Below are 15,521 nucleotides of genomic sequence, written 5' to 3'. Positions count from 1 at the left end.
CACCACAGCCCATGGAAACACCAAATCCTTAACCCACTGAGCAAGGCCAGGGATCAAACCCGAGTCCTCATGGATACCAGTTAGGTTCGTTACCACTGAGCCACAATGGGAACTCCCAGATCTTTTTTTTAAAGGGCATCATTTTAACTGTGAACTGAAGATCATTCCTCTTTCTAAAGTATCAGAGCTTGCTTTCTAGGATAAAACAGTTCAATTTTAATCAAATAACCTAATAAACAGAGACAGAGAAGGGCAAAAGAAATTATAAATTAAAATAAAATGTTAGAATTAGAATGTTAAGCCGGAAAAGACATCTCATTCAGGGATGAAATGAGATACTCCAAGCCCTCAGGAGAGGTAATAAAGGCAATTCATGAGGTACCTTCAATTTAACAAACAAAAAATCACCTAAAGGAAATCATACTTTTACTCCGGATTTGGCTAAAATATTATCAAATCACTAAATGCTGCCTGAACCATGCTAACCATTTGCTAAGATAAGATCAATTTATTTTTTAAATGAGAAAATCAACTTAATAAATTTCAGGTAACAATTTAAAACATGAGGCATAGAGGGAAAGGACAAAACAATACTAGGTACTTTAAAAAAATGGGGGAACACTCTGTACCTTGAGTTTTGGTTATGTTTACACCCTGAAAAACTGGGATAGAGTGGCACTTAATGAAAAAGCATTTGTTGACTCAAGAAGATGAACATGTTCGTAACGGGTCTCACCTTGTTCGGGTATAAATACACATTTAGTCATCACAGTGCTTTCTGCTTAATGCCACATGACACTGAGGATTTAACTGTCTTGTAATCAAGAAATTACAACTGTTATCTTTTTTTGGTCTTTTTGTTTTTTCTAGGGCCACACCCGTGGCATAAGGAGGTTCCCGGGCTAGGGTTCTAACTGGAGCTGTAGCTGCTGGCCTATGCCACAGCTGCCACAGCCACGGCAACTCGGGATCTGAGCCGAGTCTGCGACCTACACCACAGCTCACGGCAACGTTAGATCCTTAACCCACTAAGCGAGGCTAGGGACTGAACCCACAACCTCATGGTTCCTAGTCAGATTCGTTAACCACTGAGCCATGATGGGAACTCTGAGAAGTTATTTTATCAAACAGAAGATGTAGCAATATTCTACAGGTCTCCATATCTCAAAAGATTTGTAAGCTAGTGTAAAGCAATATTTGAGTTTTGCGTTGTCATTCATTAGAGGCTTGTTCAATTTGTTGTGTTTTTGTTTTGTTTTGTTTTGTTTTTTTGCCATACCCATGGCATGCAGAAGTTCCTTGGCCAGGTATTGAACCTGCATTGCAGCAGCAACCCAGGCCGCTGCTGCAGTGACAAGGTCAGATACTTAACCTGCTGTGCCACAAGGGAACTCCTCAATTTGTTTTATCTACTGTCAGTCATTAACAGACAAAAGAAGCAGACACCAAATGTTTAAAGAGTTTAAACAGACTTAAAGGTCTCTAATGTTCACTTTAATTCTTAAGTTTGAAGAAAGAAAATATGGAGGGGAGTATGTGGATAGTAACTAGTCCTATGGTATTGTAATAATTCAACAATCCAATGCCCTGTTAGAATTGTATTCTCTTACTACTGGTTAAATCCATAACTACACTGAGAATTTAATATTCCAGGATCACTCTATAACCCCCCCAAAACTTGCCAGTTTCATTTAAACCATGCTTCCTTTACTCTACACATCAACTCCCTCCTTAATTCATCTTTAATTATTTTCTTTCTATATTTTTCTAGGTAGTCCCTTAAAAAGCAGGCTACAAAAATCTCATTCTTCAATAAGAGATAATTTCTAACATTTGTATGACTTTTGACAATGAGAGCACGAGTCTCAGCAGCTTCCCCTATACAATGGAGATATTATGCTCACTTTCAGTACTGGCATGTAGAACAAGGGCCAATAAATAGAAGACAGTTTGAAAACCATAAATCCCTATGTATGATGTTGTTAAAACCCTAACACTATCATCTCCTTAAGACCTCAGAAAAGTAAAAAAAAAAAAAAAAAAAACAAACAATGTGCTCTTTCATTTCCAAATATGGCATTTCAAAAAATAAATATCTTAAAATTAAGATATTCTAAAAAGCTGTGATTAATTCTAATGTTCTACCTGCAATTTGGTAATAGTGAAACAACCCTATTTGCAGATGGAGAAAATTACTCTTCAGGATCAATAACCAAAGTATTACCTCCAAATCCTTTCCATATTATCATTCCAGTAACAAAACTGTGACCAGAGTTTGAAAAGCATGGTCACATAAATATTAAACCCAAGCCAAAAGAATAAAGCATAATTTAGCAAGACCTTCTCCAAATTAAACATATAGTACAAATCACCTAGGAAAGTTAAACCCCAGCTTAAATTAAACACTGCCAAAATGCTTACTATTTTACTATTACTGTCACCTAGAGGAAAATAATAGCACCTATGTGTGTGTACTGATAGTAAGTTATTAATCCACAGTATGTCAAATTTGTAACAGATGATTCAGAAAGTAGACTGAAAATCACCAATATATTTTGGATAAGTAAAAGAACCAACTGTTGTCTACTCGATATAATGAAGGTAACTTTCTTCGAAGTTTATTCATCTGGTCCAAAGCAAATTATCTGGGGAGTTTATTTATGTATTGTCTTTTTTAGGGCCACATCCTCGACATATGGAGGTTCCCAGGCTAGGGGTCAAATTGAAGCCGTAGCTGCTGGCCTACGCCACAGCCAGATCCGAGCAGTGTCTGCGACCTACACCACAGCTCATAGCAACGCCCATCCTTAACCCATTGAGCAATGCCAGGGATCTTCATGGATACTTGTCGGATTCATTTCCTCGGAGCCATGACAGGAACTCCCTGGGGAGCTTGTTTAAAATATAACTTCTGAAACCCCAACCTAGACCTGCTGGGTTCTGCTGGTTGGGAATCAACATTTCTTTTGTTTGTCTTTTTCGTCTTTTCTATGGCCGCACCCACGGCATATGGAGATTCCCACCCAGGCTAGGGGTCTAATCAGAGCTGTAGCTGCCGGCCTACGCCAGAGCAACAGCAATGCCAGATCTGAGCCGTGTCTGCAACCTACACCACAGCTCACGGCAAGGCTGGGTCCTTAACCCACTGAGTGTGGCCAGGGATCGAACCCACAACCTCATGGTTCCTAGTCGGATTTGTTAACCACTGAGCCATGACGGGAACTCCCATTTTTTTTTTTTTAATTTTATGGCCACACCCATAAAATTTATAGAAGATTCCCGGCCAGGGATTGAATTTGAGCCACAGCTGCAACTGACACTGCAGCTGTGGCAATGCCAGATCCTTTAAACACACCTCGCAAGACTAGGGATGGAACCCACACCTCCGCAGCAACTCAGATTCTTAACCCACTGTGCCATGGAGGGAACTCCTGGGAATCTACATTTTTACAAGCACCCAAGATGTTTGTGCAGCTCATGAAAGCTTGGGAATCATAAGCCTAATGGAAAAAGAACTAAAGTAGAGCTTAGAAGACTTATGCTACAATCATAGCTTCTATCCTTAGCAGTCTGACCATGTTATGATAAACACTTACGTTTCTAGATCTATTAAGTGGCTTTCTCTCACATTCTACATAGTGGAAAGGAAAATGAGATAGGATACAGGTATAAAACTTACATATCATGTTTAGTTCCCCCAAACAATCCCTAAATCTTTTAAAAATATGGGTATATTGAGATTCTAGGAAGGTCATACCACTTATTGGCTGTAGAACTTGAACTAAAACGCAGGTCAAATTTCAAATGAGTTTATAAAGAGGTAACAAATGTAGGCCTTACATGTTTTGTTTAGCCCAGCTTATTTTAGATTTTGAGATAACATTTATTATTAAATTTCACTCAAAATATCTGGATTTCTGGTTTCTTTTTTAAAAATTCAGGTTTGGCAATGCCTCAGACTGTATTCTTACATGAAAACAACGAACAAGAGCTAGCTGGGTAGCAGCTGTTCCTCTCTAGACAAGGCACAGCTCATACTACTTATTACTTCCTCCTGTCTCACACTCAGTGGGCTTCAACCGTGCATGCTACCACCTGGCCCCAACAGGCATCGGAGTTTGCAACTCCTATTTCCAAGACTGTTCTTTGCTCCCTCCTTTTGAATCCCCACTGCATTTTCTCTGTAACTCTCATTTGGTGCTATCTACTTCACAGGTTTGGAAAGACTCAGTGAGAGAAAAAAGACTGAATTTAAAACTAATAAATCACACTTACACATGGAAGATAATATTAATTTTGCTCTTTTCAAAATGTACAATCAAATTATTTCAAGGTTTGGCAGCCGATTTCAATGTTTTCTTTTTTATTTATTTATTTTTTTTCTTTTTCTTTTTTTTTTTATTTTCCCATTGTGCAGCAAGGGGGTCAGGTTATCCTTACATGTGTACATTACAATTACATCCCCCCCTTCTTCTGTTGCAACATGAGTATCTAGAATGTTTTCTTTTTTAAAAAGCTTTTTTCCTTTTTAAAATGTATTTCTCATAAAACATACATTTAACTTTGTGTTCTTATGTTTACATATGGTCCTACTTTAAAATACAGTGCTTCTTATGTGGTAATTACAAGTACTCACTAACAAGAACAGTTGGGCAAATATGATATAGTTGTTTGCTTCCCCAGTCTCACGATTTTCCACTTGTAAATCATTCAAGAGATAAGTTGAAATTCCTAGTTAGGTTGCTGAATTCTCTATGAAGTCCCCACTATCCTTTAACGTCACAATTATGATATTATACTGCATTACATTTATTTGTTACATCTGTCTCCATATTAGACATGAGCCTTTGGAGGGCAGAGGTTATATTTTATTCATCCTTCAACTCTTAAGACAGTACAGATCTGGCACTTTCTAAGGATTCAGTAACTGTGTGCAGAATAAAAAATACTTGAAAAGCAATAGAGAACACATAAATGCCTAGTAATTATCATTATTTAGGAGTTTATAGTCTAATGAGAGCTGAAAGACACATAAAGCAAATTATACAAGGTAGAATATTCAAAATGCCATAGGAGAGGAATATAAAATATAAGAAAAAATAAAGGAGAAAATTAAAGTATGAGACAAGTTACAGTATTTTCTTTTTCCCTGGAGATTACAAACCACCCCCTTAAAAATGAGGCCAAGGTTCTTACCACTCCAATCTAGCCTTAAGTTACTAGCAAATTTATACAAATTTATATTTATTATGAAGAATATATACGATCACTTTAAGTACCCTAAGGAAAAAATCACAAAGATACCTCCAATTTTTTTCAGCCAGAATAACTACTATATATTTCAACTTTACAGTAATTTCTCACCACCATATCTCTCCAGGAGACAGAAGTAAGCCACCACACCACATTTAAGTACATTACAGATAGCATATTGATTAAAAGCATAGGTTCTGGCAGAATGATTCTACCATTTATGTGCTATAATATCTTGAGCAAATCTAAATTACTCTTAGAATGTCAATTTCCTTATCTATAAAACTGGAGTATCTACCCCAGAGAGGATTAATTGATTGATTGATTGATTTTTTATTTTATTTTATTTTCTTAGGGCCGCACCAGCGGCATGTGGAGGTTCCCAGGCTAGGGGTCTAATCGGGGCTGTAGCCACTGGCCTATGCCACAGCCACAGCAACATGGGATCCTTAACCCACTGAGCGAGGCCAGGGATCGAACCTGCAACCTCATGGTTCCTAGTGGGAATCATTTCTGCTGTGCCATGAGGGGAACTCACCCAGAGAAGATTTAAATTAGATTATACATGTGTAAGTACTAAGCAAACACTTAATAAATGCTATTATAAAGGATTAACACTAAACCCAGTGAACAAGCTTGCTAGTAAGACACATGCATGAATTGACTGTACACTGTACTTCACAGTTGATTTGTTTTTTCATCCTTCATAACTATACTTCCTTCTCCATTTCCATTGCTATCCTTCTGTCTATGCCCTTTCAACTAATACCTAGACAACCCTCTAAATTGGTTTTCCATATTCATCTTCAGACATACTCTGGTTAGACTAGTATTTAACTTCCTTTTTTTTTTTTTTTTTTTTTTTGGTCTTTTTAGGGCCACACTTGTGGCATATGGAGGTTCCCAGGCTAGGGGTGGAATCAGGGCTGTAGCCACTGGCCTGTACCACAACCACAGCAACACGGGATCTGAACCACATCTGCAACCTACACCACAGCCCATGGCAACGCAGGATCCTTAACCTAATGAGTGAGGCCAGGGATTGAACCTGCAACCTCATGGTTCCTTGCTGGATTTGTTTCAGCTGCGCCACGACCAGAACTCCCTAGCATTTAACTTCTACACCAATGTCCTGATTGGTATAGTGGAAAAAATAATAGATCACAAATCAGAGAACTGGGGACTGGATTTCAGCACTTTGGAACTCTAAACCTAAATTTCTTCATCTGTAAAATGAATTTCATATTAAATTAGCATTAATATTTCTTCCTGCTATGAAAGTCTACACCTCTCCTCTAACCAAAAACTGCCTTTGGGGAAGACTTTCCTGGTGGTGCAGAGGATTACAGATCCAGCATTGTCACTGCTGTGGCTCTGGATACAGCTGGAGCATGGGTTGGATCCCTGGCCAGCAACTTCTGCATGCTGTAGGCACAGCCAAAAAGAAAACAACAACAACAAAAAAACTACCTCTAGCTTACAAAATAAAGTTCCAAAGTGGAGCAGCATTAAAGCCTTCCACATTAAGTGTGGTAGTTAGGAACATGGCTTTTGGAGTCAGAAAGTCCCAATTTGAATTCTGATACTGTCATTTATTAGCAGCTTATTCTTGAGCAATTTACTCAAATTCTCTAAGCTTCGGTTTCTTCTTCTGCAAAATGAGAATAACAATAATTATCTCACAACTTGCAGTAAGAACTAAATGAGATATTTAGAGTGCTTAAACAGACACCCTCAAAAATGTTAGATTTGTGCCTGTTTGAACCAATCTTCCATTACTGTCTCCTAGTTATGATTTCCAAAGTGCTCCTGGAAACCTAAAGCTCTGCTTCAATCAAACAACTGTGGTTTTTCCCCCACCCTCTCTTTTACATATTAAGGTTCTACATTTTAAAAATACCCATTTTGGGAGGTTCTTCTGCTCTTAAAATGTACGAAATCCAATGCTCTATGGGCATTCTCTGCCCAGCCAGCCACACCTACTCTTTCCCAACTTCAATCACCTTGTATACATCATTGTCTCCTATCTTTGGTAATACCTATTCCTCCCTCGGGAGACTTCACTGTGAAGTCTCCCTAGTCATTCCTACTTCTATGTCTCTACAGAATTTACTCTTAAGGTCTCTTTCACCTATCTCTTAAAATAAACGGCAAGCTCTACAAGCATAATGTAATGTATGTCCTTTATTATGGTCTCTCGAACATAGTAAGTATTAATAAAAGTGCAACTAATTCCATATAATTCTTGACCAGTGAGGGTCTCGTTTAAAGTAACCTATCTGAGGATTTCCCGTCATGGCTCAGCGGAAACAAATCTGACTAGCATCCATGAGGATGCAGGTTCACCCCTGGCCTCGCTCATTAGGTTAACGTTCCGGCATTGTAGTGAGCTGTGGCGTAGGCTGCAGACGCGGCTCAGATCCTGCACTGCTGCAGCTGTGGCGTAGGGCCAGCAGCTGCAGCTCCAATTTGACCCCTAGCCTGGGAACCTCTACATGCTACAAGTATGGCCCTAGGAAGGTAAATAAATAAATAATCTGCCTTGATAATGTCCAAACCACTTCTATAACTAGTTTCCTCTATCTTTTCTTAGTAATAAAGTACTAGAATGATCCTTTTATATTTATCTGTTCTAAATTTTCAGTTGAAAAAACTGCCACTTCCTTCCTGGTTATTTTGCCATGAATCTAACATATATTTAATGTCTTCTGATTAAATAATGTCCTACCATATATTTAATGTCTGTCTTTAAAAGTGATGATCTCTATACTGAGAAACAAGTAGCCTATACAGCATCTGAGTTCACCCTTTCCCCTTCTCCACTCCCCTAGTCCCTTTTCTAGTTTAGCCCTAAAACCTAGACCTCTTACTACAGACTCCCAATTCTGACTAATTTTGTTTACTAACTCGGTTCATCTCTTTTGTTCATATTAACTAAATTCCATTAACATGGTCCTTCCAAAAGGTAATTTTCTATTGTGCCACAGATAATTTCAAAAGTTGGCATGCCCTATTCTCCAACCAATTCAGTGACATGTTATCTATCCTATAGCCCCAAAGACTGGCACTCTTTGTAAACACCTTTCATGAGTTGAAATAGTTTTTAAATAGTAACCAAAAATCCTGAAACTTCAATGGATAGTTACATGTAAAAGATGTTAGAGCCTTAAAAAATCAAATAACAAGAACTAAAAGTTGACAATAAACCGTAAACACAAAAAACTTACAAGCCATGAGCCTAGATATTACATGCAGTGACTAGTCTATGCAATAGTAAGAAGACATTATTTTCAGTAGAGTAACAGGGCTTTCTTCAGTGTTTGTTTATAGAAAAGGTTTGGTATAAAAAAAAAAAAAATCTGGAGTTCCCGTCGTGGCGCAGTGGTTAACAAATCCGACTAGGAACCATGAGGTTGCGGGCTCAATCCCTGCCCTTGCTCAGTGAGTTAAGGATCCGGCGTTGCCGTGAGCTGTGGTGTAGGTCGCAGACACGGCTCGGATCCTGCGTTGCTGTGGCTCTGGCGTAGGCTGGTGGTTACAGCTCCCATTCGACCCCCTAGCCTGGGAACCTCCATATGCTGCAGAAGCAGCCCAAGAAATGGCAAAAAGACCAAAAAAAAAAAAAAAAAAAATCTGTCATGAGTTACCTCAATATGCCACAAATGTGGCTATATTCTAGGTCAAATCACGTGGGCATTACAGAAAGAGCTATGTAAGAGAAGCCAGCACAATGACTGCACAATGTTCAATGTGACACTAAAAAATAAAGAGCCATTTACAAGACAATTAAATTCAGCCCGAAATGTTGGCAAGAGGATAAGGTCCCATTCTTTCTCAAGGGTAGAGACTGTACTAGCCATTCAAAACAGATGGGTTTTTGCACAACACTGAGATTTTAGTTAATACTACTGAACCATAACACTTAAAAATGGTTAAGATAGCAATTTTGATATGTGTTTTTCACCGCAATTAAAACAAAAAAAGATCAGCTTCAAATTTCCCTTGCACTTTAAATAATGGATTTATGAGTTATTGAGTGCCTATTATACGCTTGTCACAATAGAGCTGAACGTGAAATGTAGATAAAACCTAATTTCTCCTCTCAAGGAACTCAAATTTTAAAGAAAGCCAAAATTCAAAAGTATTCTTAAAATGAAATAATAATTTTCTATCATTTCAAAATAGGTGAGTATCCATATACCACATTTTTCTTAAACTTGCTCCCTGTTCTTCTCATTCTCTTTTCTTGCAGGTTCTAATTGTACTTTAAAGTCTGTGATGCTTACAATGAAAAATTCTGGAATTCAAACAGATTTGCTAACCCTATGACATGCCCCCAAATTCTACTCCCTTGTGTGCCTGAACAAAGAAAGTAAGTAACAATCAACAATGCTCCTGGGACTCTCTGCATAGGAAGAGATGTTTCAAATAGTAGGGAAAGATCAAATCCAATCTTCAGACCTTATTCTGGAGGTTATAATAACCTCCATTCGCTTCAACCCAACATTTAACTATGCAAATAACTGGGACAAATCCTATCAGAAGTCATTTCTACTTTAGTCCTGATTACCCTTTCTCTCTTCAAGATTCTTAACAAATTCTATGATCTATGTCTTATGAGTTGTTCTCAGTGGTATTCTCCGTATTGTATGCTGTGAGTTCCTATGCCACTGGGAGAACAAGTTTAATAGTGATCAAAGATTTGTATCTTCTCGAAAGAACAGGTTAATGCTTAGTAATAAATATTCTGAAATATATTTTTGAACATTTCCTTTGTGTCACCATTGAATAGAATTTGTGGATGTATAACTTAAAAAGCAAAAGTTTTAAAGACTGAAATACCCTACACTTCATGCCCTGTCCTCTTGTGCCCCTTAATACACACACTTGATTAGACTCCTCATTCAAACTGTGGAAATCCATTTCTTATATTCAAAGAATTAGTCAACAGCAGCACACCTAACCCCCAAAACACCTTAATACAATAAGACCCTCCATGACCAGATGCAGAAGTATAGTGATTTCCATCATTTCTGAGGTGCTGTTCACATCTGCAAAGAATAGTAGCCCTTGAATATGAGGGAACTAAAAAGTGAATGGAGTTGGTTGTTTTCCAACAAGCAAGAACTCAGAACCAGAAATGTCAGTATTTTGTCATCCAAATGATGAGCATAATTAAAAGAAAAATAAATGCAATGTAAACTTTAAGCCATACCTTTTCTACAGACTGATGTGAACTTAAGAAATGGCCTCACTGCTCTCAGAGAGCCCTAGGAAACCTCTGTTTCAATTTTATGTTTCATGTAGGTTTATTTGTCTCTCAACTACATGGATTTTGATCATAGAGAAAAAGGGCAGAAGCAATCACCAGCTTCAGAGAGAGTTTGGGGGTGGGGGCAAAAACTAAATTCTTCTGTCGAATGGTTCTCCTTATACTGAAGTCACAATACAACCTCACTCAATGATACAAAGAAAGCACACTCTCACACTATGTTAGTATCATACTATTTCTTTTACTCTACATACCTATCCTCTCTACCAAAAGAAATTTAGAACAGTATATTTGACCTCAAGCATTCATGAAATAACAGCTTACTCTTGGAATTAGCTTAACAGTACTTTAAAATACAGTTATAGGAAAAAGAGACTATTCTGGGGGTGGGTGGGTGGGTGGGTAAAAGGCAGGGAGGAAAAACCCAAATGCTTTTTAAAGAAAGACAACAAACATATTCAGGCATAAGGTCTGCATCAGAAACATATTCTTTCTCTTTCTTCTTTTTTTTTTGTACATTTAAAAAACTTACCCTGAAGAGATTTTCCCAATCCCTGGCCCAGCTTCCACCCATGTTTCTGGAGTAAGCGATGTCCAATATTATCCTGACAGACAGAACAGAGAGACAAACCAAAAATATTCCAATAATATATTCTTCCCTTCCTAGTGATATTTAAACAGGTGATGAGCAAGAGATAATTCTACAAATATGCATGCAAAAAGGTGCTAATAATAGGGTAAATGTGCCCAATAAAGGAGGCATTAATGTAAAAAGAAATGCTCACTAGTATTTTATATGGGAAGAACATAGAGGGTAACGGTCCTTTCTGATGGTGTACCGGGCAACTTTTGTACAAAACACATTAAAAAGGAGAAAAAAGGGAAGGGGAAAGGGAAAAGGATGATACATTTATGAAATTTAAAACTAACATTAAAAAGCATAAAATCAAGGTACTTATACAATCATATCCACCACCTAGATAGCACCACTTTAAGAGTTTTTTTGTTTTTTAAAGAAAATCTACATTGTGTTTAGTTATTTTGCTTGTGTGTCAGGCTTTCATGATACAAAGTTATAAATGTAAGACTGCCCCACCACTAGAAATGAAAACACAATCAGAGCAAAATCCAGGCTAGACTTGATTGGTTTTTTTATATATATATATAAAAATATAAATATTTAACTAGCATGCAGCCAATATTAAACTGAAAAAACAGTGAGGTTAGTAAAACAAGAAATTAAATTGATTAAACAGAAAAATAAAATGAGCTCAAGCACAGACTGAGTGATGCATTTCAACATGTAATCTAACAAAAATGCTAAAATGTTAGAATGAAACAGGCCTAGCAATAAGTTAACAGTAAAGAACCATTAGTGCATGTAGGGGGAAAAAACCAATATACATAATGTCTCATCCTCCTAGGAGCACAGTGGAAAAGGTCTTTCAATGTAAATCAGATAAAAAGACACCAGAAACAACAATTAAATGTCAGCTTTTATGTAAGGATTCAAGATCTTAGAAACCTCTGCAGACCTTTGTCCAATTCTTCACTTTTTACAAATACTGCAAAGTAGAGACACAGCTAAAATAACCATTAACTGTATCAGCTAAAATAACTATAAATTCTATCAGATAAAATGTTACTCATCCAAAGAAAAACACTTAAAAATTTTAAACAAAGGAGTTTCCGTCGTGGCTCAGTGGTTAACGAATCCGACTAGGAACCATGAGGTTGCGGGTTCAGTCCCTGGCCTTGCTCAGTGGGTTAAGGATCCGGCATTGCCGTGAGCTATGGTGTAGGTGGCAGACGGGGGCTCAGATCCCACCTTGCTGTGGCTCTGGCATAGGCCTGTGGCTACAGCTCTGATTCAACCCCTAGCCTGGGAACCTCCATATGTTGCGGGAGCAGCCCAAGAAATGGCAAAAAAAAAAAAAAAAAAAAAAAAAAATTAAACACAAAGTGCTCTGTAGGCATTAAAATGTAATTTATAACATTAATCAGGTATCATCATTTGAAAATAATCTTTTATCTCCTGAAATCAATTTATGAAATTAACAGAACCATAAATCTCTGAGTTAAAATTTTAAAAAAAGATAAACTACTTTTTATCTTCCAGCTCCATAGTCAAAGATAAAATGTTCTCTGGAGTTATAAAGGAAAGAAAGTTATTTTGCTATTAGCTTCTCTGACAGTAAGTTAAAGAGGACGATTAAGCCTCCCCAATGCTGTTTAAAAAAAAAAAAAAAAAAGGGCCAACTTCCTTCTATGAGTTTATAACAGCATGCCAAATAGAAAACTGGGCTGAGCAGCTGATTATTTCATTGATCAGGGGAACAAATATGAGGATACTTTAAAAAGGGGGGAGAGAGTTCCCTGGTGACTTAGCAGGTTAAGGATCCAGCAATGTCACTGCTGTGGTGTCAGTTCAATCCCTGGCCTAGGAAACTTCCTCCGTATGCCATGGGCATGGCCAAAAAATAGTAATAATAAAACTTTAAAGCCCCTCCAAATGAGGCAAATGATAATGAAAAACCTGTTCCTAAAACAAAACATACAATTGTTTTAAACATATATACAAAAATCATTTTGGTGCATGAAAGGTCACTAGAGATTATTTTTTGCTAGGAACTGAGAGAACAAGAAAATGCTAAGGTTATGTATAATCCCAGGTGATGACTTCTATATTAGACATCACAAAAATTTAGTCCAATACTGATTCCTCTTCTTCCCTCTCTCTTCCCAACTGATACTGTCAGGAAACACATCCCCTGAACCAGTAATGAATGCCTAACTACAAAGAAATTTATTGCTGAAAATTTTTATTATGTCTTAATATAAGTAATATTAACAGAAAATGAAGATAAAGAGGCCTTTATAGGGAGTTCCCTGGTGGCCTAGCAGTTAAGGATCTGGCATTGCCACTGCTATGGCTTGGGTATGATCCCTAGCCTGGGAACTTCCACATGCCACAGACATGGGCCCCCCAAAAAAGGCCTTTATAACGCTGTGAAAATAAACTTACCTATACATAAAACCCTTATTTTCTTTTTTTATTTTCTATCACAGCTCCTACAACTGAATAACTGTGGAAAGGACAAGGACAGCAGAATGACTCTAAGATTATGTAGGTGATTAAAGTACTGTTTAATTTTTTAACAGACTGATTTTCAACTATACTTGGCACAGAGATTTAGGGTATTAAACCATGCTGACAAAAATTGTTGCCCCCTTTTTTAATTCAAGAAAACTTCATCTTTTGGCTAAATGGAGATGAGACATTATGCTGACTGTGTTATATTATGAATGCACTAAAATAAACAGACAGATGAAGCAGTATGCTATTTCCAAAAGCAGTGCAAGTGGAGTGAAAGCATTTCCATACGAACCTGGCTTTAAAAACTGGGCTGTCAAAAGAACAGTTAAATGTAACACAAAGTAAGAAACTGTCCAATCACTAATGGTCGTTTTTTTTTTTTTTTTTTTTTTTTTGTCTTGTTTTCAATTCACTGCTTGCAATTAATGTATTTATTAAAGAAGAGTGAAAGCATAAGTAAATTCACGAGTCAAGACCAGCTGAGAGTTCAAGAGCAGCGTGTTGTGACTGACAACAGTGAAAGGAAAAGCAAATGTTACAGGGAAAGGGAGAAAAAAGAAAAATTTAGGGTTATACACATTAGCACCACTTTTACAAAACCACTCAAGATGGCTGTCACCTTCTCAAAAAAAAGCTATTGATACAAACGGCAGTGGCAATTCTCTTCTAAACCTTTAGATGAAAACTGTTCTTTAATTAAATCTACTTTCCCAAGAATGACAAGAGAATGAAATGTCAGGGGTTACGTTAAAATTATTAACATGCTACTGAATGTCCTTGCAATTATAATAAAAGCAACAAAAACAACAGATATATCTCCTGGAAAGTCTTCCCCTCACCAACCTCCTAGATTAAGTGAATTACTAAAAGAGAAAATCTGGACCTTTCCTATCATTTTAGACTATCTACTTTTGGAGGAAAAAAGGCAGCTCTATGACTCTGCAGAATGGGCTAGTATTCAGTATAATCCCTCTTCCTACTGAAAAAAGGAAAAAGTTGTATAAACACTAGTCAAAAATCCAATAGGCTTAAGGATGGGTAACACGAGGAAGGCACATCAAAATACCTTATAACAAAATAGAACAAAGCAGACTTGTCTAATCTGAAATGATCAAAATGTTCATTGAAACTGCACTGTGAAAGAACAGGGGATTCAATGGCCAGCCTATGAAAATAAGTAATCTACTCTCTCTGTTTAGGTTGCCAATTATTCTGGTAGATATTATTTATAACAGTAAACTACAATAAATAATTTGCAGTCCAAACGGGTAACCTAAACATAACAAGGGCAACGAGCACTATTTAACTTCTGAAATAGTAACAATTTACTATTTCAGTCATTATAATAATGGCTTAAAATTTTTTCAGTTTTTTATTTTTAAATAAAATATATAATTTGAAGTTTAGCTATAATCTCATAGAACCAAAAAGGTTTTTTTTTTTTTTTCTTTTTTAACACAGCCTGGTTTGTTAACTAATAAAGGGGCACGAGTAATGATAGGCTGTTTATAATTTAAATGCACATGGAAGAAATGCAGGGAAATAGTGATTTTAAACTAATTAGGAGTTCTCTGGTGACACATCCAGTTAAGGATCTGGCATTGTCACTGCAGAGGTTCTGATGGCTGCTGTGTCAGAGGTTCAATTCCTGGCTGGGAAATTTCCACACACTGCAGAAGCAGTCAAAAATAAATAACAAATAAGTAAAAATAAACTAATTAATAAAGTAACTGAACTCTGCCCAAGGGAAGAAGGCAAAAAACTGATTTTCCACAGGATTCATAAAGCGTTTCCACAACCAACAGGGTACTCTCTGTGCTTAAGACTCCAAAAACTGTGGCAGAGTGGCATTTTCTTTGGTAAGGCACAAAGTTCTTAATTGTGGTTAAACCATGAAGC

General features: G+C 37.1%; 1 protein-coding gene across 22 annotated transcripts in view; it reads right to left on the bottom strand.

Annotated features, from left to right (window-relative positions):
• The window catches only part of GPATCH8 (G-patch domain containing 8), a 78,569-nt gene that overhangs the window by 40,885 nt on the left and 22,163 nt on the right, over positions 1 to 15,521 (bottom strand). For 11 of the 22 annotated variants that reach the window (XM_084984262.1, XM_084984252.1, XM_084984266.1 and 8 more), the window contains one exon: positions 11,058 to 11,130. The exons of 2 other annotated variants lie outside the window; for them this stretch is intronic. Coding sequence is in view for 2 of the 20 variants with exons in the window: in XM_084984248.1 (XP_084840374.1) it covers positions 11,058 to 11,130 (73 nt within the window). In the remaining 18 variants the exon portion in view is untranslated. Of the gene's footprint in view, positions 1 to 59; positions 1,063 to 11,057; positions 11,131 to 13,914; positions 13,933 to 15,521 lie in introns of those variants that run through there. 9 more of the 22 variants (XM_084984255.1, XM_084984251.1, XM_021066864.2 and 6 more) reach the window with 2 other exon arrangements.

Source organism: Sus scrofa, chromosome 12 (assembly GCF_054392235.1).
Source record: "Sus scrofa isolate SSC_HxYL_T2T_F1_AM1 chromosome 12, Sscrofa_HxYL_maternal_Yorkshire_Landrace_v2.0, whole genome shotgun sequence".
Classification (NCBI taxonomy): Eukaryota; Metazoa; Chordata; class Mammalia; order Artiodactyla; family Suidae; genus Sus; species Sus scrofa.
This window is presented reverse-complemented; position numbering and strand designations above follow the sequence as displayed.